Source organism: Phocoena sinus, chromosome 10 (assembly GCF_008692025.1).
Source record: "Phocoena sinus isolate mPhoSin1 chromosome 10, mPhoSin1.pri, whole genome shotgun sequence".
Taxonomy (NCBI): domain Eukaryota; kingdom Metazoa; phylum Chordata; class Mammalia; order Artiodactyla; family Phocoenidae; genus Phocoena; species Phocoena sinus.
Window position 1 is genome coordinate 46233612 of NC_045772.1, and position 26119 is coordinate 46259730.

Sequence of the window (26119 nt, forward strand, 5' to 3'; positions counted from 1 at the left end):
AAATAAAAGCCTTTGATAACAAAATCTACAATTTATTGAGAAATAAAATTCACTCACCCCTTCCCTCCACAGACATATATGTAATGAAATGTAGATAATTTTACAGGAATAAGAAATTCCACATTTTAGAAAAAGAGCAATGAACTTAAAATTCATATTTTTAAAATTCATAACTCAGAAGGGAACTAAAGTGTAGACATTTGAGGAAACTGAAAGTGATCACTGTCAACTTTTCTCTAGCACAGAAAAGTAATTTATTCATGGTGTTGGGCCCCCTGAGTTACTAGGATAAATGGTATTCACAGAACATATACATTCTCATTTGAAAGGCCCCTGAACTGGGGAAAACTGGAAGCCTTTTTAGTTTTCTCCTTTCATCAATGGCAGAACAAAAGAAAATTCCAGCTAACGAGGGGAAGGAATGGCATGGAAGGAGTGGGAAAGCTACAAATGGGAATTGGGCAGGAGACTGTCTTCTGTTGAGCTGCTCATCAAATACGTGTCCAGTGAGGGTTGCAAGCCCTGCCACCTGCACTAGATGCTGGGGATAAGAAGATGAAAAAATTCTTGTCGTTTTCAGGTAGGGCGTGGTGTACCTGATGGCGGTGCTGAGTGCTGAGTCCTGTAGCAGAGAATGTGCAAAGCACATCAGAGTAGAGAGGGCTCAGAGACAGGAGATGTTGTTCTTATGGGATGGACAGGGGCAGGTTAAGAGTGGGGAGGAATCCAATGGGCGACAGGACCAGGAGAAACAATGGTCCATGTGTCAAGGGACTGGGAACTGGTGGGTGAGAGATGAAGGTGTTCCAGGGGGTTGGAATCAGATTCTGAAGGATGGTGCTTGGAAGTTTGGTTTTGGTATTGAAGACAATAGGGGAATAACAGAAGATTTTTGAAGCAGGGAAGTAACATGATTCAATTTCTACTTAAGAAAGATTCTCTTTGGAGAATGAGATGAATGGGTAAAGACTGATGGTGGAAAGTCCAGTAAGGAGGGTGATGACAGTGATCTAGGAGAGTGATTCCATGGGTGTCTGGTGAAGAATATTTAAGTTCTACTCTCTTAGCAAATTTCAATTGTACAACACAGTGTTATCAAATATATCGACCTCTGATATATTTGAAAAAGAACTAACTTTTGGAAAGAGCCACAACTCCAACCTGGTGAACAAGGCAGGTAATAAAAGTAGGTAATGTACAATATCTTTGTTTCACATTTATTTTAAAAAGTTAAAGAACTTCACAAGCCGATTTTAGACCAAAAGTAAGGAAAGGGCAACACAATTAAATTCAGAGCAAGATGATTTTCAAAGTGAATTTTTGGGAGAAACTGATTCTCCAAGGTGAATTTAAAATGTTTTGAGGAATGGTATTATTTTATGAAGGTATGGTCTCTTAAATGTTAAGAAAAACTTTAGGGAAAAAAGGGTTTTTAACACCATCCTGCAGTTTAAACATTACATATTGTCACCGTTCACCAAAATTACACAGAAATCCAGTTTCGGGATGGAAAAAAATCTGTCATGCACAAAAAAATCTGTTACCGTTTTTTTTTAAACTTATGGTTAATATATGGTATTTTCAGGTAGTGTGTGGTCCACCTGATGGCAGTGCTGAGTGTTGAGTCCTGTAGCACAGAATGTGCAAAGCACATCAGAGTGGAGCGGTATTTATGGTATTTTCAATATATATTAATATATATAATAATCTATTATATATTAATATATAATATATTATACATTTATATAATATATTAGTATCTATAATATATGTCAAATATATGGTATTTTCAATCATAAAGTGGAATTTAATATTTACAAATCTTAGCCATCTGAGCAACAGAAGCATTTTCCAGGACAGTTGTGCTTAAACCTTAGTGTACTTGTTAAAATACTGATTCTCAGGCCCTACTCCAGAGGGTCTAACTCATGAGGCAGGTGAGAACCTGGACTCTGCATTTTTTAGTCACCTCCAGGTGATTCTTAAGCACTTAGAGAGACTCACATTGAAAAACTGTTTGACCAGGAGAGAAAAACAGGCAGGAAGAACTGTGTGGTCACCCCGGTTTTGCAGGCAGAACAATCTCCGCCAATTCCCAGCCAGGAACAGAAACACATTTTGTAGGCAGTTCAATAGCTTGGCTTCCTTCCTCTTTATCAGAGTTTCACGTCTGCTGACTGGCAGAGGGCAGATTGCAAATTTACTGCTTTTGAACCTGTTCCTGGAAATGGTCATGAGCAAAATATTTGCCTTCTCCTAGCAGATACATGCACAAAGGCCCACCAGTACAAGTAGACAGTGAAAAGAAAATATTAGGGGAAGACCCAAAAGAGATAAAAAGTGCTCGATGTTGGGGAAGCTGCCACGAGAGAGTACTCACAGAGAGCGGAGGCTAAACAACTGCTGGAAGGTGTTGGCTCGAATTTCACACATTTCATTATGTCGCAGGTCTCTGAAATGACAGGTTCCAAAGATTCATTTCGGAGCCACAGGTTTCAAAGATTAGTCTTCAGAGAACTTTTACAGAGGGGTCACCTGCCCTCGGTCACAGGAACACATGAACTACGACTACCGAGTGACACTGAGAAAAATTTCTTTTTGTTTAAAAAAGAACACTGCAATGTAACCACATAAAAAAGTATTGCCTCTCTTTCGAAGCCGCTCTTCCCTTTGGGTGAATCTGAAGCTATATTCCAAATGCCAACATCATTCAAACACCCTGAGGATGCCTCTCTCTGCCCTCTGAGTCTTTCTTATGTCCTTGGAGGGTCTTCAGGAGTGTCAAGCTGTTACCTTTCAAGGTGGATTTTTTCCCCCCTCCCTTCCTCGCCCAAAGGCATTCGGAGAAAAATTAAGCAGAAAAGGATAGATGGTTAGTATTGTTTTGACCAAAACCAAAGCATGACTATAAAGCAACAACGCTGATGTTTTATGGAGGAGGCAATTTTCAGAGAGGAATTCTAAAATGTTTCATGCATAAGTGGCATCAATGGCACCTGAAATATGACTAATACGGCACCTCTTCTGAAGCTTACTATTGTGGTTTAGAATAGAAATTTTTTTTTTTGGCCACACGCACGGCTTGCCGGATCTTAGTTCCCAGACCAGGGATCAAACCTGGGCCCCCGCAGTGAAAGTGCCAAGTCCTAACCACTGGACCGGCAGGGAATTCCCATGAAGGTTACTATTGTGAAGCAAACATACCAACAAAAGTATCCCCATATTAAAACGTAATGCCGTGCATATGAGCTTCACTTGTGTTCAGGAAAAAAAACAAAACAAAACAAAAATAATGCCACTCATTGGAGGTGTAAGTTCCAAAAAGTTCCAAAGCTCAAATAAACCCAGTTCATTACTATACCAGGTTAGGAAAAAAAAAAACCCACAACATACTAAATGCCTTACTTATAGTATAATGCATGGTAAAATAATATCGTCTATGTCTCCCAACTTTACAGACATCCTATACAGTCACAGCTCCTGTGTGTAAGAAGAGAAAGCATCACATGTCTCCCCAGTGAACCACAGGGTAAGCAAACCAATGACCCCTGGAAATGTGAGTTTTGGCTCTTGGTTTGCGCTTGGTGACTTAGAGACTCTTACAGACATACATTTTCTGAAGCTTTCGGCAGACTGAAAAACTGGGTAAATCTTCTAGCAGGTTATAAGATAGATCTCTGAAAAACAGAAGGTACAAAAGGGAAAAATCTGTTACATATTAATTGTAAGGAAACATGCTTTGCTCTCTTTTCCCCTCCACCATGATCTAGCTCCCAAAGGCAGACTATGAACTTTTCCCCAGCCCTGATGTGCGGCAGGTAGTCATAGGCGTTATTAGATTAAGCAGTAGATTCAGATGTCAACTGAAATGTAACTGTTATACTTCTTTAATTGATTTAAATAATTTACTTAATGAATTTATTTATGTTTTGTTAGTGATGATCTACAATGTTCTAGCTATTATCTTACAGAAATGAGTACAAATTAAATTAAATAATTGTGCCTCTGTTTCTAAGAGCTGCTGTATCTGCAGCTGAGAGAATCATTGTTGGTTCTTTTCTAATCAACAGAAAAAGAATCCCAACAACAATTCAAAACATAGCACTAACTTTGAAATCAATCATTACAAGGGGGGAAAAAGAATCTAAGCAAGTCTTCAGCCCAAACTCAACAAATTACAGAATAACAAAAACATCTGGACATATTTATAGTATAATATAACTAATCTAAAACAAGCCATGGTAATTTGCAGAAAGCTTAAAAAAAGAAAGCCGGTAGATAAAGTAACAGATATATATATATATATATATATATATATATATATATATATATATAAATATAAATCTTGCCTCTTGTTTTAGAAGTTATCAGCTAATCAACTAACTCACTTTCATGCCTGATTCTAATTCTTAAAACCAGATCACCACTATGCAACTGAAAAATCCATATTGTTTTCTGAGAGGGTTTTAAATTACTTTATTTTTGAAATTGATCACTTTATCTTACATTTATTGAATAAATAGAACTTAAGTAGAAATACAGTTCAATTTACTACACATGAATCATTCAGATAAAGCTGTGTGCAAACACAGATTTGTAGTTTACACTAGAGATTTGAAAGACCAAACCAAACCAAACCAAACCAAAACAAAAATGCCCCACACCTATGCACAAATACAGCTGATTAACAATATGGTGTTTATTTTTGGAAAGTAGTGAATGTGATAAAATGGACACACATATTATCAAAGCTGATAATAATCTGGTTCACTCATTTCCACAGACAGCATGGGGAACAATCCTTCCTGTGTAGTTCTTAGTAGAGGGTACATGAAACCTTCTTCTACATAAAGACACAGTGTCACCACCTTCCTACCTATTACCTAATGATTTTCATGGCTAGCATTGATCAAGCACTTCTTATATATAGACACTGTGTTTACAGCTTGACCTGAATTATTTCATTTAATCTTTGTGGTCACCTTATGAAGGAAACATTTGTGTTGATTCCCATACAGAGCAAAGACTAAGATCACCAGCTAGTAAGTGGGGAAAGCCACACACAGTCAAGTCATTCCCATGGAGAAGAAGCAACTTGGAGGCAAAATCGCTCATGTACAGTGACATTGCCTCATGTAACAGCTACTCAGTGGATGACGCAGCCAAAGGAAGAGAGCTCTCAGACCTGTACTTCCAGAACAGAAAGCAGAGTGGAGTAAATGTCACGACCCCGGGTTCTACTATCAACTTTAATTCTACTTCGTTGATATGCTGGACGAAGCATTGATGTCTTTTTCAATTCTCTTCTTTAATGAGAACATACTTGCTTTGCTGATCTTGCAGGGTTGTTGTGAAGAGCAAATCAACGCTACAGGCTGACGTGCTTTGAAAATGGCCGGATACTGTCATTAATGCAGTTGCTGTCTTTCAGGCCTTTCTAGGTTTCCACTCCAGGAAAGAATAATGGTGTAAAGGAAGTGAGAAGACGATGAGAAGAGCTAACATGGTCGAGAAGTTTACAGTGCTCCAGGTGCTGGTATAAGTGTTTGACGTGTAGTAACTTATTGCGTCCTCGTGACGATCCCCTGAAGGAAGTGGCTACATCTCTTATTTTATAGGCTGGGAAATGGAGCCCCGGAAGGGATAAATAACTCGCTCAAGATACTGTGATAGCATAGAGGCCGGATTTGAACCAGAAAAACAGACCCCAGAGCTTTTGCTCTTAATCAGTTCGCCAGTCAGCCTCGGTGTATGCAGCTTTAGACCCGGGTGGTTTACCATTCGCTGTGTGACATACTGGAGACAGATGCGATTTAAATACTGGCTCCCTATTTATTAGTTACAGTATGTGAAATCCTGGTCATGTTACCGAGCCAGCTTCCTGAAGAAATGAGGATAATTATGCTTATTCTGGGTGTGGTGGGCAGAATTCAAAGACGGCTCCTGAGATTTCCACCACCTGGTGTCTATACTTGTTCTCCCAGTTATTCAATCAAACCATCTGCATTTGAATTCGAACTCTGCTCCTTTCTTGCAGTGTGATTTTGACAGATGTACTTTACTTCCCTAATTCTCTCTTTCCTCACCTGTATCTATACCTTCTAGGGAGATACGAGGTGAGGAAGAGGAGACTTGTTCTTAATCCCCTTCCTTTATACATGAACGACTCACTTTAAGGCTGTTATGTGGTTTATTGCGACTCCTATCACTGAGCAACTGCGGCCTGAAAGTGACGTAGTGGGCTGGGGAGAGGGGAAGGCAGAATCACTGAAGAATGTTCCCATTCTTCCACTTGACATTTGTAGAGCTGCTTGTAGTTCTGTTACTCCGGAAAGCTTGTGGTGGAATCACAGGCGTTCGACTGCCGCAGAAGTCTGCCATGTGAGGACAGAGCCATGCGAGAGACTAAGGGTGCTTTCACTACATCCCAGCAGTGCTTGAGAAGGTGCTCACAGGGCGTTGAGGGGGGAGGCTGAACATGGAAGGTCAGAACAAGGCTCTCCCAGTTCCTATAAACTACTTTTTGTAAAATGTGGGAAGGGCAGAGGAAAAAAGCCCTAACTCAACAGAAATAACATATGCAAGCTGTTTAGCCATTAGATGAAACATTAGAACATGGCACCAGCAACTATACCGGAAGAATGTTTGGTTGCCTTTATCAAGGTCTGTGTGGGTCTGATAATTTCATTTTGGCATCCATATTGGGTTTTTGATCCATGATTTTCTTTTTTTTTTTTTTCCTGCTCTGCAGGGGATTTGGGGCTGGGGGCAATGAAGTTATTTTGGCTTGTTCATATCCATTTTCTGAAGGGAAATGTGTGTTAGTTGAAACTCTAATGGGAGACTGTTTGGGACTTGGAAACAAGGGGTACGTCGTTGCCATTATTACCAGGGTCACATCTGAGAGCCACTTCCCTGGCCCCAAGCAGGCAAAGGAGGCCTGACCTTCTGAAAACCTGTGAGGAAAGAACTTTCTCCTCTTTTAAAGGATTATTGAAATAATGTTGGTCATTTCACCCCCGTTTACGCAACATTATTGCTTTACTGACACGCACAGCACTTGGAGATTCGGTAACTGATCGCAGACAGTCTGAGGAAGAGATGAGATCTGTGCTCCAGTTAAAGTCCTGTTGAAACACAAACCAGACATCATTCTTGTATTTAGGCATCACACAGTGACATATTTTGATTCACTGATGTTAAGACTGGTCAGGCTTGAAGGGTAGTGCAAGTTCTGGGCAAAGTCAAGAGCCTACCCAAGTACTTACAGACTCTCCAGGCTCGCGGTACCAGTTAGATCAGGAAATTCAGTTATTTGTGAGGCACCATTCAAAGTCCTAGAAGGAGGAGTACATGAGTATTACTGGGAGAAGATTCTAGGAAGGGGTCATTTTTATGGCCATTTCAAAGCACTTGAAATGTTCATTTGGTCTTCACAGCAACCTTGCAAAGGGAAAATGATCTGTAAGAGAAATAAACACTTACAGTATTCTTAGTTCAGGTAAATGTTGAAAAGCAGATCTCCCAACAACCTGGATAGGGTTGTCATAGAAATGTCTGAAAAAATCCAAAGACCAACGTCTTAGTATAAAACTTGAATGACAAATGAACACCTGTTCAGAATTTCAACAAATGCCTTCAATGTACTTGTGTAATTTTGATTACTTGGTTTCAGGTAAACCTCAAAAGTATTTTCATTCGTATTATGAGACTTTTGGTGAGAAATCCATACTACATAAAATTGAAAATCTCTGACATCAAGGCAGATATGAATGTCAGCTCCTATGGAGAAAAGCAAGTGAACTGACTACCGTTATACTTAAAGCTCTTCCTCTGCCTCCAATATCTGTGGCCTATCCATTGAGTGGCAAAAGGTAGTTCAAGGTGCTGACAGTTATATCATTAGCTAAAGAAAGATGAAGTTCTATATAGTCACATGAGGGTCATATCCTCTGGTCAAATCTTATGACACACACACAAAGGATCCTTCAAATTATTTGAGAGGAAATTTGCTACTCTGGGTTTTTGTAACATTAGATTTAAAAAAATCAATGATTGCTCTAAAAGGTAAGACATTATTAGAACTTCAAAAATATTTTGTTTTACAGATGTTTTCAATGTAAAGGTATTTGAACCGCCTGGTCAATGGAGTCCCACAAACAGTTCTTAGCTGAGACATCCTTCCAGTTCAATTAAATTCAACAAATATGTATTGGTGTCTCTTATGCTCAAAGCATGAGGGTAGGTACTGCTTGCAGTTAAAGACTGATTTATTAAGGAGGCTGTCATTAGCTATCTACTATGTGCCTGGCATTATGCTAGATGCTGGGGATGTAAATAAGAATGGTAAGGTGTCCCTGCCCTAAAGAAGCTTGGAATCAGTTGGGATAAAACAAACAAATAAGGGGATATGACTCTCTGGTTGACAAAGCATTTTCACATCTAGAGCTCAATTAATCCACCTGCCAACTTTATAAGATCCATGGCATAGACACTTAGGTACTATTTCCCTCATTTCTGGAGGAAGAAGCTGAGGCTCAGTTACCTTGGTAAGCTCATTGTCTCCCAGAGCTTCAACTTTCTAATCTGTTAAACTAATGTAATAATACTTAGTAGTAGGGTTTTTGTGTACACATTAAAAGAGCTAATGCACATGTAACATCTGGCACAGGACCTGGGATATAGCTGTCACTCAACATGCCAAATCCCCGTCCGTACTCCCACCCTCTGACTTCTTCTTTTCCCTTCGATTAGACAACTGGTAAGAGAAAGGGCTAGAGCTGGACTATAGGCCTTTTTTGTTTGTTTTGTCTTGTACATCTTTTTATTATAAATCTTTTTCTAAAATATTTTTATTGAAATATAGTTGATTTACAATGTCGTGTTAGTTTCAGGTGTACAGCAAAGTGGTTCAGGCATATATATATACACATATATTCTTTTTTTACATTCTCTTCGGTTATAGGAGGACTATACATCTTACAATTTAAAAATGGAGTTGTCCTCAGAATATTACATTATCCCTTATCTACACTATATGCTTGTTTGTATGTAATTATGTACATATACCTGTGCATGTAAGTACAATGGGCAGCTATGAATACACATGCTTATGTACGTAAGGCATAAGGATCACAAACACAAGGCGGAGCTATAGGGTTCTCAGGAGGGAGTTCTCTCATGAGGTCAAGAAAAACTTCATGAAAATGCCATTTGAAATGGACCCTGGAAAACAGAATTTCGACAAGCATAGTGAGGGGACGGAACCATAGGAGCAAAGGAAATAAAGGAGGGGATCTGTTCTATGAATGTAGCTTAGTTGGTCTGGGTTATGGCGTAAGGTAATTGAGGGATGGGTCAGGAGGGCTGGCTTGGGCCATGTGGAAAGCTGAGACTGTCAGGGAAAGGAGTTGGCGTTTAATGTAAACAGACAACACTGACTGTATGTTTCACAGCAAGAGAATGACAACATGGATGCTGTGCTTCCAGGGTGAGCACACTGCTAGTGGTAGAGGCAGGGGTGTGAGCCTTAGACTGGTAGAAATCTAGAGGTAATGGCTAGCAGAGGGGCTGGTGGCAGAGGGGATGGAAAGAAGTTATGAATAGGATGGGGACTACAGAGGTAGAAATGAGGCCTGGGTAGCCAATGGACAAGGAAAGCAAAGAAATCTGGGTTGGGGGGAGTGTGGGCGGGGACGGTAGTGACAGAGATAGACATGGAGGCAGAAGCAAGGACAGAAGAGCTTCCGGGAGAAAACAGTCAAGGCCAGCAAAGAGTGGAGAGAAGTGCTAATAAGTATTGGGGGGCTGTTAGTCCTCTTCAAGGGGTATTAACATATCAAAAGGGTGATTAAGAAAACCAGTCCTGTGGCTTCAAGGAAAGAAGGGGCAAAGAAAGGCAATGCAATCTGCCAACTTCTCGGTATGTAAATACTCTCTAATGAGAACTAATGTTTACTGGCAACAAACTTTAACCCCCTTAGTTTGCCAACATACTGTCAGAACTTTTCAGAAATGATGAATGGTATTTTTTTTTCTCAGTCGTCAGGGCTAATTGGGATTCCAGCTCATTTGTGACAAATGCTACACGGCTCCAGAAAGCCTCTCTATCAAGTTGGCACAGGATGCGGAATATCTGCCAAGAAGTGCCCTAGGACTAGTGCCCTAGTCCTTTTCAGAAGTCGTCCTTACTCTCCTCCATATTTCAGACCCCCCACCCATGACCTTAGGCCAATACTATGTCCCAAACCTGCCAGTTGTCTTTTAAGAGCCAGCCTATTACTTACGTATTTTCACCTTCCTATATGTACCTACACAGGATCAATTTTCTGTTTGTGCTAAATATGAAACATAGAATTAATCCTACTTTGAAGCTGTAACTCTATCTTATGCCATTATGGCATACAGATCCTCATATACACCTTCCTAGAACATATGCACCTTTCCAGAATTGCATCCTAGTTTGTATAAATGTAACTCAGTGTTTGGACTCGAGAATGAATGGGTATCGAACGGCTACTTAGCGTAAAGCAGTAGTCTCCTCGTCTCCCCCTCCTTGCAGTAAAGGACCTCTATCATATATAATAATGTATGTATGTATGTATTTCTATTTCAGCTTTATTGAGGTATAATTGACATATAAAATTGTACATTTAAAGCTTACAGTGTGGTGATTGGATATATGTATACATGGTGAATGGATTCCCCCAACCTAGATAATTAACTATTTATCATATATTTATCTTTTTGGGGGTGAGAACATAATAATTTATGTTTCTACTATACTTGGGTTCAAGTTCTGAATGACTAGGTGACCCTGACATTGATGCTCTAAAAATCAGTTTTATTCCTTAGGAAATAGAGATAAGCAAAAAAGCATTTCATAAGATTATTGTGCAGTGACACGAGGCATTTGAAGATACCAAACACAAGGCAATGCACATTGTAGGTCCTAAGAAAAAGAATCTCTAAAATTGCTTCAGCATTTGGCTGAAACTTAGCAAAACATCTCCATGTACACTACAGTGACCGAGACAAAACTTGGGCAAATATAGAACATTTATTGTATTACGTTTAAAAGAAGTGCAATTCATGCTATATTGCAGGATAGAAAAATCGAAAAGAACTATGGCTACTTACATTGTAATAAGAGAAGGGTTGCCTACAAAGGCTTTCTCAGGTATCGACTTGATATTGTTGCTATGAAATCCTCTAGAAAGAGAGGAAAAGCTAATTTATAGAAAATAACCTGTGGGGTAAAATCATTTAATAGTCCCCTCACCAAACCCGTGGCAATAATCAGCAATTTTAGTAACTAGAGGATAAGGTTAAATTCCTCTATGCATTTTGAAATGCTTGTGCCCTCACGTACTCTCTAGGAGAAAAAGATATCACAAGCTGTCATCTGGAAAGAGGAATAAAGAATCTGAAAATAATAACTGTGCTTTATGGAAACTTACAACCTAATGCTATAAAAAGAAAATCCATCTGTTAATATCCAATAGAGCATCATGGTATAACAACTTGAGACCGAGGAAACCATCTTTGGAGAGAGGATTATGATCGCTCCTCTTTACGCCATTTAAAGCCAGGAGAAGAGAAAATTGACTTAAGCTGCAGTGAAGCAGAGATTTAAGTAATCTCCTTAAGAGGACAAAATTTCCTGAGCTGAAGAAAGGTGCCCCAGCCCAGTGAGTCTGTAATAACAAATTGATTCTCATCTGTCGGTGCTAATGTTGTCTGACTGGCAGAGGGGTAGAGTCAATGGTCTTTAGTCTATGTGGGCCTGTGGCTGAATGAGGTGAATGGCAGTCTTGGGGCTGCCTGACCCAGACAATGATGACTTCCCAGCTAAGCCCCGTGTGGGGTTTCCTGAGGCTGAACCACATAGAGGTTTTTTCTTATAAACAAGCCCTGCTGTCTACCTCCTTTAGCTGTGTGTCTTATGTCTCTCTGCCAAGAGAATAGACTCTGTGTTTATTTTCCTTTCCAAGTGTTAGAACATTACATAGGTTATTCACATTTTTAGGTACAAAGAAAAGTAATTATAATATATGAAAGACAATACATGCAACCTAATAGCTGAAAGTTCGCTGTACTGTAGTAAAATGGTGAGTTTCTTTAAGAATTAAATAAGATTTATGAAACATTAAAAAATATGAAATCATGTATATGAAGGCATCTAGCACTACACTAGGCACATATATTGTGTTCATCCAGTCCTATGCAACCTAGGAAAGTTTGTCTTTTCGAAATGCTCAGCAAATAACTGAATTCCGATAGAGTTCTCATCAAACCTATAACGTATATAAATGTTGGGAAAATGTGGCTTAGGAAAAGAGTATGGCTTAAAGAAATATGTATCCTTTTCTCTAATATATATATATATTAGAGAAATCCATTATAAATTAAAAAATGATTATCTGCCGTTTGTTGGTGATAGAAGCAAATTAAAATATATTTTGGATGTAGTTAATCATTATTTACATGACCTTTTAAATTTTTCTAGTAAGTCGTATTAGGTGCAATAGTCAAACATACTTTAATATAAATTCACAAAGAATAGTTCTCCCACTAAATTTGTCCTACTTACAGTTCTTTAAGGTTGGACAGTGTCCTGATTGCAGTGGGGAATTCATCAAGATTATTATAATTTAAATCTCTGAAAATAAGTAAATAATATGTTCAGTTTTTCACTTAAAAATTCATATATATTACATTTACAAGGAACGTTAACATGCTCTTCCCATGGACCAGTATCATTGATAACAATTCTCATTCCTTTTCTTCACGAAGAGAGATTGTGTAGGTTGGCTGACCACCATCATTCCGCAAGAATCTGCATTAAAATGGTCATTAGACTGGTCATGAGAAACTTCAAAGAGTCACGGCTCAATGGCACTGGGCATTAAAGGAAGGGAGGGGACATACAGCAGTGTGAATGTCCAAGCGGGAGGGACACTTGGCCAGGTGTTGGCGGCTGGCCGCTGTAGCTCTTCACCCGAACCCTGCTCACCAAGCTGCCAGCTAGTCTGTACCCTCCTCGGGGCTCTTGAACCACATCCACTTTCCGGTCCCCTCCTCCATTCTCTGACTTGGTCCCACTGCTTTTCAGATGTCCTAGAGGACATCTAGGAGAGTGGCTTTGTTCCTGACTCTGGTACAGTTCCTGTCTTTCTCCCAGCCTGAGGTCCAGGATGGTAGCCTGCTTTTGGAGAGGCTTATGTGGTACAGGGTACTACTCTCAGGAAGAACCTCAGGTCTAGAATTTCCACACGGTCACAAATAAAGATTCAGATCCGAAGGGTGACGTCTGTGAGGCAAAGCTCTCTATCATCCTTCCTGCATAGAGACGGAATGGCCAAACAATCTCAAATCATTCGTTTCTCTGTTATGACACAAATGGCTTTTCAGTTCCATTACTCACAAGCGCTTTATAGACTTAACTCCACCGTTTATCTACATCTCCATATGAAAAAGTAATTGCCTCCTTGTCTCTGGGAACGGCAGATTTCCCAGAGGACGCAGAAAAACCTTTTGGTCAGGCAATCAGATGTGGTTAGATCTTCCTCTGTGGGGAAGAATTCCTATGTAACTTTAAGAGAGAGATAATTTGACCAAGTTAAACATGAATCAAGATTCCTACTTGTCTGGCACAAACCATCCTTAAGCTATACAGCAGGCAGGAAACTTGTGTCTTTTGTGGACATAAATTTTCTTCCTGTTTGTAAATCTCTCCAGATGCTCTGTTTTGATTAAACGAGGATTGGGTCCTTATAAATTACTTAGATTTCTAGTGAGGGAAAGGAAGAGGTTGGGAATAACCAATCTACTGAGCCTCTGTAGCCCTGGGCAAGGCGAGGGAAGAGGGGACATTGAGACTCACATGAATTTGCCCTGAATGCAGGTACTGCATGAATTTGCAATCCTGGGTCCTTACCTCAAGCGCCCCGTGGTGGGGTGGGGGGTGGGGGTGCGGAAGACTATTTATGGAAATACCTATCAAAGCCCATCTTGTTTTTATGTTCCTGTTGTGTTGAAAAGGACTGGAAGGTGCTATCCATTGCTAATATTCCCCAGCCCAGCCTTTGTGTAAATAAGGGAGATGTTCTAATTTTTCCAAGCCGCTGATGGGAACAGCTTGCCTGTGCCTTTAAGTCGACTTCAAAGTCCGGCCTGGACAAGTTCACCTTTGGCATCTCCTTATCAGGATGATTCCTCCTTTCTAAGAGGAAGCACAGAGTGACTTAAGCAACCCTGGAAGGACAGCTGTTAGGTCCTGCAGGAAATGAGTGGACCCAGATCTGGTTAGAAGCTAAACTGACCAGGTACAAAGTGCTAAGCTCTGTATGCAAATGAACAAGGGCTCCAAAGCCATACGAGATGTGGTCTTTGGTCACGTCCTTCTGCAGTCCTGGTCAGAGCCAGTGTTGTAGATTCAGCGGCGCTGTGTGGCTTATTACACTTGAGTGTTAAAAACACGGAGGTGAGGAGGGCGCAGCTGGAACCACTTCCTCTCCCAGCACACAAGGTGATCTCACTGCCTGTGAGCACCCTCATTAGGCCTCTTACTCAACAGGGCGATGAACAGCAGCCCCTCCCCTAGGAAACAGCTCAGCCCTGGGGAGGCCCGTAAGAACTGTTCTCGCTGTGGCTCTGGGTGGTCAGCTGGCTGGACTCTATGTATTTTTATTACAGACCAACGCAGAACTGAGGTTTTGACCCACTCTTTGGAAGTAGGGTATAGTGGTAAGCATGGATTTTGGAGTCAAACTAGGGAAGGAAGCAAATCCCAGTTATGCACTGACTGGCTATGCCGTGTTGATAAAGTAACTTAACCTTACTGGAGCCTAAAATGGTATGGTAGCACCTGCTCTTATGGGATGCTTGTAGGAGTGACTGAAACAATGTATGCTGAGTGCTCAGTACAATATTGGTTAGAGATACACTCAAAAAATGTACTACTGTTACTACTTTGTAGACTTCCGGGTTGCTTCAGCAGGAAGCTTCACCATTTGCTAATGAGGCGCCTGTTCCTTCTGGATTGGACAGAGTTTGGCATTTGCTACTCTGCATCCTCTCATTCGGGGGGTTGGACCAGACTCATGAAGAGTGAGCCTGAGTGACAATATGGAACTGATCCTTGACAGAACACATTCCTAAGCAAACAGTCACTGCTCAGTAGAGGACATCTCATTTAGCTTATGAGGATTCTAACTAATTTATCACTCTTGATAGATTAAAATAAAATCTGTTTTATTGTTCAGCTCTGTAGGGTGTGTGTGTGTGGGTAAGATGAAGCCACAGTAAATATCTGTTTAAAGCTCAGGCAATTAACCAAACCAAATAGCAAGTCTGACTTTAAGGCTATTTGGATTCCTTCAGAATAGTCATGAAAACACTGAAAAAAGGGAAACAAATAAAAGGTCAACTCACAGAGTCTCCAGGCTATGGAGCCCATCAAAGCATTTCTTTCCCAGGGAGTGGATTCTATTGTTATGGAGATGCCTGCAGGAGAACATTACTGACAGTCATGGAGGCACACTGCACATGGAAACTTAGGCAGGACATTTTGATTGCTGAAATCCAAAGAAACTTATGCTAAAGAATGCACTGGATTATATATAAGAAATGCTTTGTTTAACGTTTTTGTTTGTTTGTTTTAAAGGCTATCTGCCCCGTTCACTCTTACCACAGATGATTCTATACCCCAGAATTGAATAGGCAGTCACAGTTTTACCTTTTGGGTTTGAGATAGCATGGAGTGTATAATAATCACGGAGTGAGCAACGAGACTGATAAAAGTAAATTCAGGTTGTTCAGTGTGGCTTTGGGATGTAGGATACTAAATAGAGATTCTGACCAACACTGACAAATGGAGGATGGAAGGAAGGTCCTAGGTGTACTAAGCACATTTTCTATTAAAGCTGATGGCTTATAATGGCTACATTCCCGGGGTGGGGCTACAGGTTAAGAGGAAACAACAATCTCAGCCGCAGAGAATGGCGATCAGATGTTTTGGCTGCCCAAGGAGAGGAGTTATCTTGACATAGTATAAATGGCTCTAATTATCATCTTTGGCTCAATGGTTAAATTGGTTAGAGAACAGCTGTGTGCATAACTGAAAACCGGACCAAGTCCCAAAGGGGTTTTTGGAAAATGGGCTTAAGGACAGGGGGAAAAAGAATAGCTGGATCTCTGTAAATCCATTCCCTCTAGTGGAGGGAAAAATTAAAGAACGTACCCAGCTTCTGGTGGGATAGAAGCATCACCTTTGTATGTGAAATTCAGTATAGAAATTTGTTACTATCACCCCACTTGTCCTATCCTTTCAGACTAAGGTTTTCATTCTAATAAATCTATGTTGGTTTCATGTGACATCTTTGTGACATTTATTGAGGATTTTTTACATGCAACACATGAGGAAGGAGGGTTGAGGCGAGCCTAAAGAGATGGATGAGATGCTGGCCAGCCGTCAAAGGAGTATATACTGTAGTGCAAGAGACTGACGTGTCATCAGGAAAAGTGGAGTGATTGAAGACAGCGATGGGCTGGTGGGGGGCATGCAGCAAAGCCAGAAATAGTGCAGAAGACGCCTTCCCCGAAGTCTCCATGCAAACTGCTCTTAGAGGCTGTCAAGCAGCTACTGTTGTCCTGTATCAGGATTGACTGACATAGTTATACACGTGGGACATCCTTCTACACTCTTGAACTGATTAGTTTTCAAACTATTACTTGAGAATCTTTTTGATTTACTTGAAATAGTGAAATCTGGACCTCAAAGGAAAAAAGCCATACAAATGCATAGCTCGCTGTCAAGGGTTCATTCCTTGCTTCTGTTCCCTTGAAAGGGGGTCAAGAAGTTCTTATTAAATAATAAGAAGGGCATATTTCAATTTGACCTGCATTATAAATTATTATCAGAAATAAGGGATTTTTTTTTATTAACTTCGGTCGCAGGACTAACCATATAGTGTGGTGATTACCGGTACAATACACAATGGCTTCCCTAAGACAGAGGTCATATTTTGTTATCTTTGAATGCCTAGCAGTGCTTGGCCCTTGGCAGGTGCTCGATAAACGCTGTTTAATTCTTTTACACACTTAGAACATTTGTGAGTCATTTTGGGGGGTTTTCCCTCCCTTAAAATGTCCCTATTCAAAGTCTGAAGGGCTATCTGTTTAAGGTCAAGGTCTTACAGTGAATTACAAGGTGTTACAGTGAATTTAGAAACTGTTAAAAGAGAGAGGAAAAAAATCAATAAAACTTACAGAACCACCAAGCTGGAGAGGTTTCTAAAGGCGTAGTCTGGTATGTGGTGTATTTTGTTCAGGGCCAAGGTCATGGCCTGCAGCGCTGATAAACTTCTGAAAGCCTGGACAGGGATTTCTGTCAGAGCGTTGTCATCCAGCCACAGGTGCCTCAGAGAATACAGGCCACTGAAACAGCTGGGGGGCACGGAGCTGATGTGGTTGGCATCCAGACGCCTGGGGAAGAGAGCAAAGCAAGAGGAGAAGAAGAGAGCGAAGCCCAGGCACAAGATGCGCCTTTGCAGGAAAACCTCAATCTGCTGATTAATAGGAGAGAAACAGGGCTCGGGGTCCTCAGGACCCCCTGACACCCGGAGCATTCTGCTCTTCTGGTAGCCTCTTCTCACTCATGAGTAGAACCACTGCTGTAAAATTCCACAGTGCCGTGATTCTCTTCCAGCCTTGTGGATAACATGCTTTCCAGCAGGGAAGTGGCCTCCCCTGGGGTATTAACGTTTCGGCGTGATCTTTTAGCTTCCCTTTCTGACACCAGGAGAAAGACACCTTCTTTCCTCCTTCCCACCCCAAGACAAACAAATGCTGTTACTTTCCTGGACTGTTTTGAACATACAAAACATACTTATTGACTAGCTCTGGGAAAAGATTATTTCAGTATTTGAAAGGGACCAAATAATTTTTACAAGGCTGTCAGAGGCATGCCTCAGGGAGAAGGGAGGTGCCCCCCCCTTTTCTTACTATTGTGCTGAAAAGCCTAAACCTGCAGGCTTTCTTGCTCATCCGAACCAAAGACATTGAGCAGATGTTTGTTTTTCTTGACATTTTAAATGAACAATAAAATTAACAGCTTTCCCAGTTTTTGCTTGCTTTTTCTACACACTGCTTTTTTTTAAAAAAATGGGGAAATACATCTAAAAATAGGTCTAGTTAATAAGCTGTTGCAGCTTCAGAGCCAGCAGAGGGAGTGCAATACATTTATTTCACCCTAATCCAACATAAACAATGGCTGTAATGACAATGCCTTAACTTTTCATATTGAAGTGACCAGGCAGACACAAATTCAAATTTCCTGTAAGGTGCATGAACAACAGAACCATCAACACTCAGCTATGCATCCAACAGCCCTCATTCATTTGTTCCAGTCTGTTCTCAAGGCTCACACATTGGTTTGCATTTTCAAAGCTAGGATTAAAGAAAGAGTTGCGTTTTAAGCAGCGCATGTATTAGGAAGGATTAGAAAATCACGAGTGGATTTTGAAAAATGTTTTAGGAAGCACTTAAGACTAAACAGATGCAGGAAGCACACAAGGATCACAAAATAATCCCCTGCAGACCAAGTTTAAACAGTTTAGAAATAGAGTTCTCTGTGGTAGGGAGCTAATCTCAATGGAAAGCAGCTCCTCACTTTTGGTCACACATTTCACTCCACCCATGCCCTCGCTCCTGCTTCTGCTGACTGAATGGGGAGGGATGCCCTCAAGGTCCTGGGCCAAGTTTTTTTTTTTTTTTTTGCGGTACGCGGGCCTCTCACTGCTGTGGCTTCTCCCGTCGTGGAGCACAGGCTCCGGACGCGCAGGCTCAGCGGCCATGGCTCACGGGCCCAGCTGCTCCGCGGCATGTGGGATCTTCCCGGACCGGGGCACGAACCCGTGTCCCCTGCATCGGCAGGCGGACTCTCAACCACTGCGCCACCAGGGGAAGCCCTGGGCCAAGTTTTGATACTGAGATAAGGTCACTTGGAACAAACAAGTCCGGTGTCACAGCCCACTCACAATTAAATTTCCAGTAGAACAACTATCATTGCAGGCAGCAGAAACACAGTTTCCAAATATCTCAAGGTTCTGTCTACAAATGGAACTGGAAAGGTTTAGACGAACTCAACACCATCTCTTCCCCTTATTCCAGCAACAACATGCTCGGCCCGCGTTCAAATAAGGTATAACGTCATCAGGGCATGAGGAGGTGCTTGATTTTGTTTGACTAAGAGTAAAGCACATATGTAACTCCTTAATGACTGCACTGATTAAAGCATGATGATTTTATTTAAATAATATGAATTTCCGAGTTTTAGTTGACGTACTGATGATTGCTAGTTGCTTATGCGTTGAAACTACAAGCGCTTCTAAGTCCTGAAAAGGACTGACATTCAGGTTCAGTGTAGCCATCAGGTTACATGTACGGAAGAGGCTTTCTCTGCATTGAGTCACAGGCTTGTCTTTTTCGCTATTTAAGTTACTACCCAAATTTCTGCTGGATCTTGAAGTGACCCTGGTATCAGTTTCCACTGTTAAAAAGTCCATTTCTCTGGATAGGTGTCTTTTATGAATCATCTCCCACCTCCAGTAAAAAGGATGTAATCTGGCTTCTACAACCGTGATCTTAGTAGAGCAATTTGCTATCTAAAATGAGTAGGACAGGGCAATTCTTCACAGTCCTAATACTCCAAATACTAATACACCCTGACCCAGTACTCAGGTATCCTGAGTGCAGCATTAAGCTTTTCTCTTTCTCAACAGTTTCTTCATCCAAGAAGCTCCCCATAAATGGTATTCCTTCTCAATGCAGTGTTTTTGAAGTCCACGTCCACCTGGCTGCAGTGGTCCAAACCTATTTCAGAAAGTGGTATATTGTTCACGCTCAGAGGTATTATCTGAGTCAGTCTTAACAGAAGATCCCAAGGCAAACCAGAGTATAGAATTCATCATCCAGCCACTCATACAGGTGGTTCTTACAGAGCAAGGTTAAGACTGTGGACAAAGCAGCTGGCAGGGCACGAGTTGTGCCTATTCAGTGAGTAAACAGAAAGCTCATATTATGTCAACCTGGTCTGGTGGGGCAGCTGGGCGTTTTCTATTCATATGCCTGAAAATGCAATTGTTAAGCACTGGAGTGTAAGTAAAACGCGAGAACACAGTACATGAAAACACACGTAGACATGTGGTTCTATAATATTATCAGGAGCAACAAGAATAACTATATTATACGGCTGCACTTTATAAGGGTTTTTTGGTTTTCATTTCTATTTCCTGCAAGTCACAAAGGTGTGTGTGCGCACGCAGTCAGCTCAGAATCTGTGAATCAGTGCAGAGGTTTGGGATGAGAAATTTTGGGTCCAAATCAGATAACAGCTGTATGACCATGGCCAAGTCAACAGACTTCAGCGTTCACATCTGTAAATTGGGGGTAACTCTATCTTACTAAAGAAAAGAACACAACAAGACTTTGTAAACTATAAAGCACCTTAATGATTTTTAAATCATTACTGCTTGAAGTGGGTTAACAGTTTGCATCTTTGTTTTTTGACCATAAGACCAGTCAGAAAAAAAGAAGTCAATTAAAATTTTCCCTTAGTCAAAAGTTGGTTAACATGAGTGCCAGCTTGTCAGTGAATTTCAGTTCTGAGACATGCAGACTACTTCTCTCATCCCTCATAACAGAAATGATGAAGAGGTGTCTGCGATCAGACACCCTTACTTTTCAGCCTTCAGTATTATCATTATACGTACATGTGTGTGTGTTTATCTATATCTATCTACCTATCTATCTATCTATCTATATATCTCAGTATCACAAAGGGCAAATAGTTGTGTTCCTGATACATTACTAAAGAGTACATCTTCACTCTGAAGGCAAAGAAGAAGTGGTGACATGGGATAGATGGTACATTCTCAGAGAAAGTTCCTAGCAGTGATCTTGGCATTTAAGTATCCATCAGTAATGGGGCAGAGGCAGCATAAAGCCTGCAGTGCAGTTAGGTGTAGCAAAATGAAACACTTTAACAAAGGGAGTGGCCTCACCTTCTTCTGGACAAACAAACCTCTTAATTATGATCTTGAAATGCAATCTGAAAAGTAATCACTATGTAGGAAATGGCACCCATTTTATGCTCTGTATGTTACTTATAAGTTACAGAAAATGATAGATAAAATAAAATGTTACCCTACTTCCTATGTCACATGCAACCACCTACATAATGAGCATATGGTAAACTGGAAAGTGCACTGAGTTAGGAGAATTAAGACACAAATTTAAGTCAAGACTCTGTCACTTATTAAATTCTGAGATTAGGGGCATTCTGATTAATTTCTCTGAGGGTCAATTTTCATATCTGTAAAGCAGAATCACAACATGTCACACAATTGCTATGGGAATTAAATGAGAAAAATATATGCAGAAGGGTTTGGCAAACATTAAAGCACTCTACAAATGATAGGCTTATTACTGGAGAAAAATCTTCACATTTAGGAAGTAGTATCATTCCCCCTACCCTGAAGTTTCTTTTGTTTGATCTGAAGCATCTTAATCCTTTGTAATTTCAAATCTATCGGAGATTGCCATTTTTTTTTTTTTTTGGTCATATAGACTGGCAGGGTGGCTGATTTTCTACTCACTGTACATCCTTAATACATATGTCCAGCACTGCATGTTTTGATTGGTGTTGTAGGAAGGCTTCCTTCACAGAGAAAAGGAGATGCACACATCTTTTGTGTTTCTCCAGCAAAGGTCCAAAAAGTCCCCAAAGGCAAAAATGGTTGAGGAAAAATATATCCTCTAGTGCAAGAACAGAATTTTTATTAACTATGAGCCTCTGCAGCGCCACTTAGAGGACCACAAGTGATGAGAAATGGATTCGTCATGGCTTTTGGGCATACGTTGAAACTCCTTCTCTGGAGGGAAGCCTGGAGGTCGGAGGGCTCTACCATTGCCAAAAGGGATTCTACTGCACAAACTGCTGGGCCAAGGGGGTTGTTTCTCAGGGACTCTGGGTTGTCTCTCCTCACCACTGGCACCTGGTCAGGACCATCCATTTCACCCTGACAGGCTTCAACAACTTTGAGTATCCAAGGTAAGCATTTGGAGTCTGAATAACCTCACTCCCAGAAAGTTTCTGGATTACTAAACCTATGAGAAACGTCTCACCTTCCCCCAAGTGATCTTCAAGATCTGCATAAAACTATTTCTCTGGGATGGGGGTGTCGTGTTGTCTCCAGAGTGAACACCCTAATAATGGATGTGCTGTGGGAAGGTCAGTCTGATAGCTGTGTGCAAGAGGGGCTGGGGGGACAGGAAGTGATCAAGGCAGTTGCAGTCAACAGGGTGAGAAAGGAGGAGTGCTTTAAAGAAGTATGGGAATGTGGAGGAAGGCCTGGTATGAAGGATGCTAAATAAGTGGGTCTGACCAAACATGGTGATTTGCTAGATGTGATCAGAAGGGAAGACAAAGAAGCTATGGTGGTTTAGTGTTCTGGGCAACTGGGTGGAGGGAACCATGCAGGGATGAATGTTACCCAGTATTATACAAAATAAAGATAAAACAGAACTGCATGTTCACTGTGAATACAGTTCTGTAATATCAGTGTATCTTATGTGAGGAGGAGCTGGAACATAACAGGCAAAAAAAAAAAAAAAAAGTGCTTATTTTCTTAACTTCTCTCTCTGAAGTTTTTCCCTAACGTTTTCATGCATAAAAGCTTAATTTAACAAATTTTCTCTTTTAAAAGAAACATCTTGCCTATCTGCTCCACACTCCTGAAAGGAATTTTTGCTTTATAGATGGCATTATAGTAGGGATTAGAGAATCTATGAGGTCATTCTTGCTATTGTTTCTCCAGAAAATAGCCCTTTACATATATCTTGTATATGCTACCTTGCCAATGTATCACACAAACTTATACCTTTGTTTGAGAATGTCTTTGATGAGCCATTAACTACAAAGAAGAAAGCGTTAGTCAAAAGATAACCCATTGATATTGGCTAATTCCCATCTCAGATGACTGTAATATTGTCAATTATTAACATGGATGACTGGAGGAAAAAAAAGGCAAAGGTGTGAAGAATGCTGCAGCTGCAGGTATAATACAGCTTACGGGGACTCTTACGATAAACAGAGCTATGAAGCACAGCATTTGACACAGCTATTTTATATTTGGATGAGCATTTTTCTTCGTAAGTTTTAAACGATCAACTCTCTTGTACACACATTTGTACATTTTATGAGACCATGTTGAACAATTCCTGAAGAATCAAATGAGCACAGTGATTTAGTTCATTTATAAAATTTTAAGAAATGAAAACAGTTTCCATTATTATCTAACTTTTACTATGAAATGAAAAGCCTGTAGTTCCAAGCTTGTATATGACACAATTTGACCAATTCCCTAAGGTCTTTGTTATGGTGAAATTTTACTGAATTTGATTGCACTGAAACCAGTGGATCATTGGAATTGAATTTGTCAGATCATTATAATAATACTATCTGGATAGAATTTTATCTATATGAACTCTTACAGATTGAATTCGTATTGATTTATATGAATTCTTCCTAATAATGAGTCATTTCTACTGTTAGTATTGTTTTTTAATATTTATGAAATCATGACAATGTGGAATTCCACCTTCTAATGAAATTTCCCATCTATAACCTAGGAAGATACTAAGCATATAAACACCATGATTGCTTATATGGGAATTTTTTCTTCCATCTTTCTATTCTCCATCTTATTTACTGGTAAACTTAATGTAACACCAGGAAGAAAAATTATTGCTTTAGACTTGTCTCTGAAAAGGTAAAAAAGTTTTTTCCATCTTTGCAGCTTGGGGAGAGGGAAACTCTATAGGTTCATTGAAGTGTAGTAACTTAGAGACTAGTCCCAACTCTAGTTTCTGTAATTACCTACAGATGGACAAATCCACTAATGGTGATTGAAGTCAACTTCTTTCACCAAAAAACAAACCCTGGAGTTCTAATTGTAACTTTTCTTGAGAAGGGTCAGATATGCTCCTGTCAGAACTAATAGTCATATCATTTATTCTTTCTCTTGGATGATTACCAGGAGTTTTTGCAGGATTAAAAAATATATTTAGTTACAAAAAAAAAAAAATAATGTAGAGACTAGTCAGCTGGCTCGACTAGTAGCCAGATGAAGTGTCTAATAGAACCAAACCTCTGCCTCTCTGGCATCGCTGGGAAGTACAAGACTCCAATGAGAAATATATTTTAAAGTCAATTTACATGGAGTTGCTCAGTTTCTCCGAGGTCTCCATGGCTGCGAATTTTTTAACAGGGAGATGATCTACAGCCAAAGTAACATGAGCGTTGATTTCTTTAGCTTCATTTTTCTCCATAGAAAACCAAGACCTCCTTTTTGTCAGGACCACCGTTAGTCTCCCAGCTACCACCAGGATTTGAAATCCGGGGGTCATTTTTGCATCTTCCATTGCTGTCCAGACTAACATTCACAAAGGTTTCTCCATTTATCTTCATCTCCAAGAGTGTCGACTTCCACTGCCTATTAAGTCTCTTATCTCTTCACACCTGCGTCACTGCAACAGCCTCTAGCTGGTCCTTTTGCTTTTGATCTCTTATCTCTTCAATTAATCCTGCAGGCTGCTGCCAGACGAGTCTCCCTACAACTGGGCTCTATGTCACGCCCGTTAGGAATCCACAGTTCTCCCATGTTACCATTCCTTTTAAACCCAAATTTTCCATTCTTATATTCAAAGCTCATCCACCTTATCTAGCTAAACTTTTCTCTTATTTCTGTGTTCCAGTCAAGTCCCTTTTGTAGCTTCTTCCCACAGTATCTCTGAGCCTTGTGTTCAGGAACATCCTCTCATTCCTGCCTAATCTGAATCTCATCAACCTGAGACAATATTATGGTTCCTCTCTCAACCCTATTCTTGAAGTGGGGAGTCCTCAGCTAAGCCAATGGGAAAGCTAAATCTTGCAGACGGATCAACTTCAAAATCCCTCAAGGAAACGCTGGGACCCCACTCTTAGCTCAGGGAGGGCAGGGAGGAAAAACCAGGGTACAGAGATAAGAGTTGGGAGCCAGGGAGATCAGTGAACACAGGCTACAGTCAAAGCGGGGGAGATTAGCTGATCTTGAGCAGCTGTTTAGAACATCATTTAGAGTTGGATGCTTTGGTTCAGTTCAACAAGTATTTCTTGGGTGCTTTCTTTGCAGGTACAGTACCTGGTGCTGGAGATCTAGCAGTAAACCAGGCAGACATGGTTTATAGAGCATGTTTGCTAAAGGGTAGTCAGTCAAATCATTACAATGAAGCGTTAGGTAACAGGAAATGCATGGTAGAAGGACCTAACCTAAGTTTCAGTTTTCTTTGAGATCTAGATCTGGATTTCAAGCTGCCTATGTGACATCTCTACTGAGTTGTTCTTCCTTAAACAAGACATTTGGTTTTGAAAATGTTCAAGACCAAATTCATTATCTCCCCAAATGTCATGCTCTACCAGTATTTCTTATCTCAGCGATGGGTCTCAGTAAATATGTGATTATATAAACCAGGAACTTAGGAATCATCCTCCACACCTCTTTCTCCTTCATTCTTTGTAGCCAATTCATTACCAAATGCTGCTAATTTCATCTAAAAATTTCTCAAATCCATTTCCCTTTCTCCATCTCCACTGCCCCCATCCTGACAAAGTTCTCCTTTCTCTCCTAGACTATTTCAGGAACACAGATCCAATCATGCCCTTTCCTATTCAAAGTCTTCCAGTGGATTCTCACTGCTTTTACAATAAAGACTAAAATTCGTGACATGTCCCAAAGAGCTTTCAAGGGGTCTGGACCCCACCCGCCTCACTAGGCTCTTCTTGCACTTTTCCCACCTCATTCTTCCTGCTTTGGCCACACTGATCTTGTTTCTGATCCTTGATGTACCAGCTCCCCTCTCCCCGCACCATCACTGCAAGGTTTTGCACATGTAGTTCCCTTTGTCTGGAAAGTTCTTCCCTCTTCTCTTTGTCTAATCAACTCTTACCTTTGCAATATGAACAAGATACCCTTTTCTCACCTATAGATTCCTCATCAGGAAAGTGGAGACAAGTTCC

General features: G+C 40.6%; 1 protein-coding gene across 2 annotated transcripts in view; it reads right to left on the reverse strand.

Annotated features, from left to right (window-relative positions):
• Positions 1-26119, reverse strand: part of LGR5 (leucine rich repeat containing G protein-coupled receptor 5) — a 120437-nt gene that overhangs the window by 8350 nt on the left and 85968 nt on the right. Inside the window, exons 5-13 of one of the 2 annotated variants that reach the window (XM_032645038.1) lie at positions 17272-17487; positions 15436-15507; positions 12593-12661; positions 11140-11211; positions 7486-7557; positions 7269-7337; positions 7056-7127; positions 3612-3677; positions 2381-2452 (exon numbers count right to left, since the gene is read on the reverse strand). In XM_032645038.1, coding sequence (XP_032500929.1) covers positions 2381-2452; positions 3612-3677; positions 7056-7127; positions 7269-7337; positions 7486-7557; positions 11140-11211; positions 12593-12661; positions 15436-15507; positions 17272-17487 — 780 coding nt within the window. The remainder of the gene's footprint in view (positions 1-2380; positions 2453-3611; positions 3678-7055; positions 7128-7268; positions 7338-7485; positions 7558-11139; positions 11212-12592; positions 12662-15435; positions 15508-17271; positions 17488-26119) is intronic. The other variant, XM_032645039.1, reaches the window with a different exon arrangement.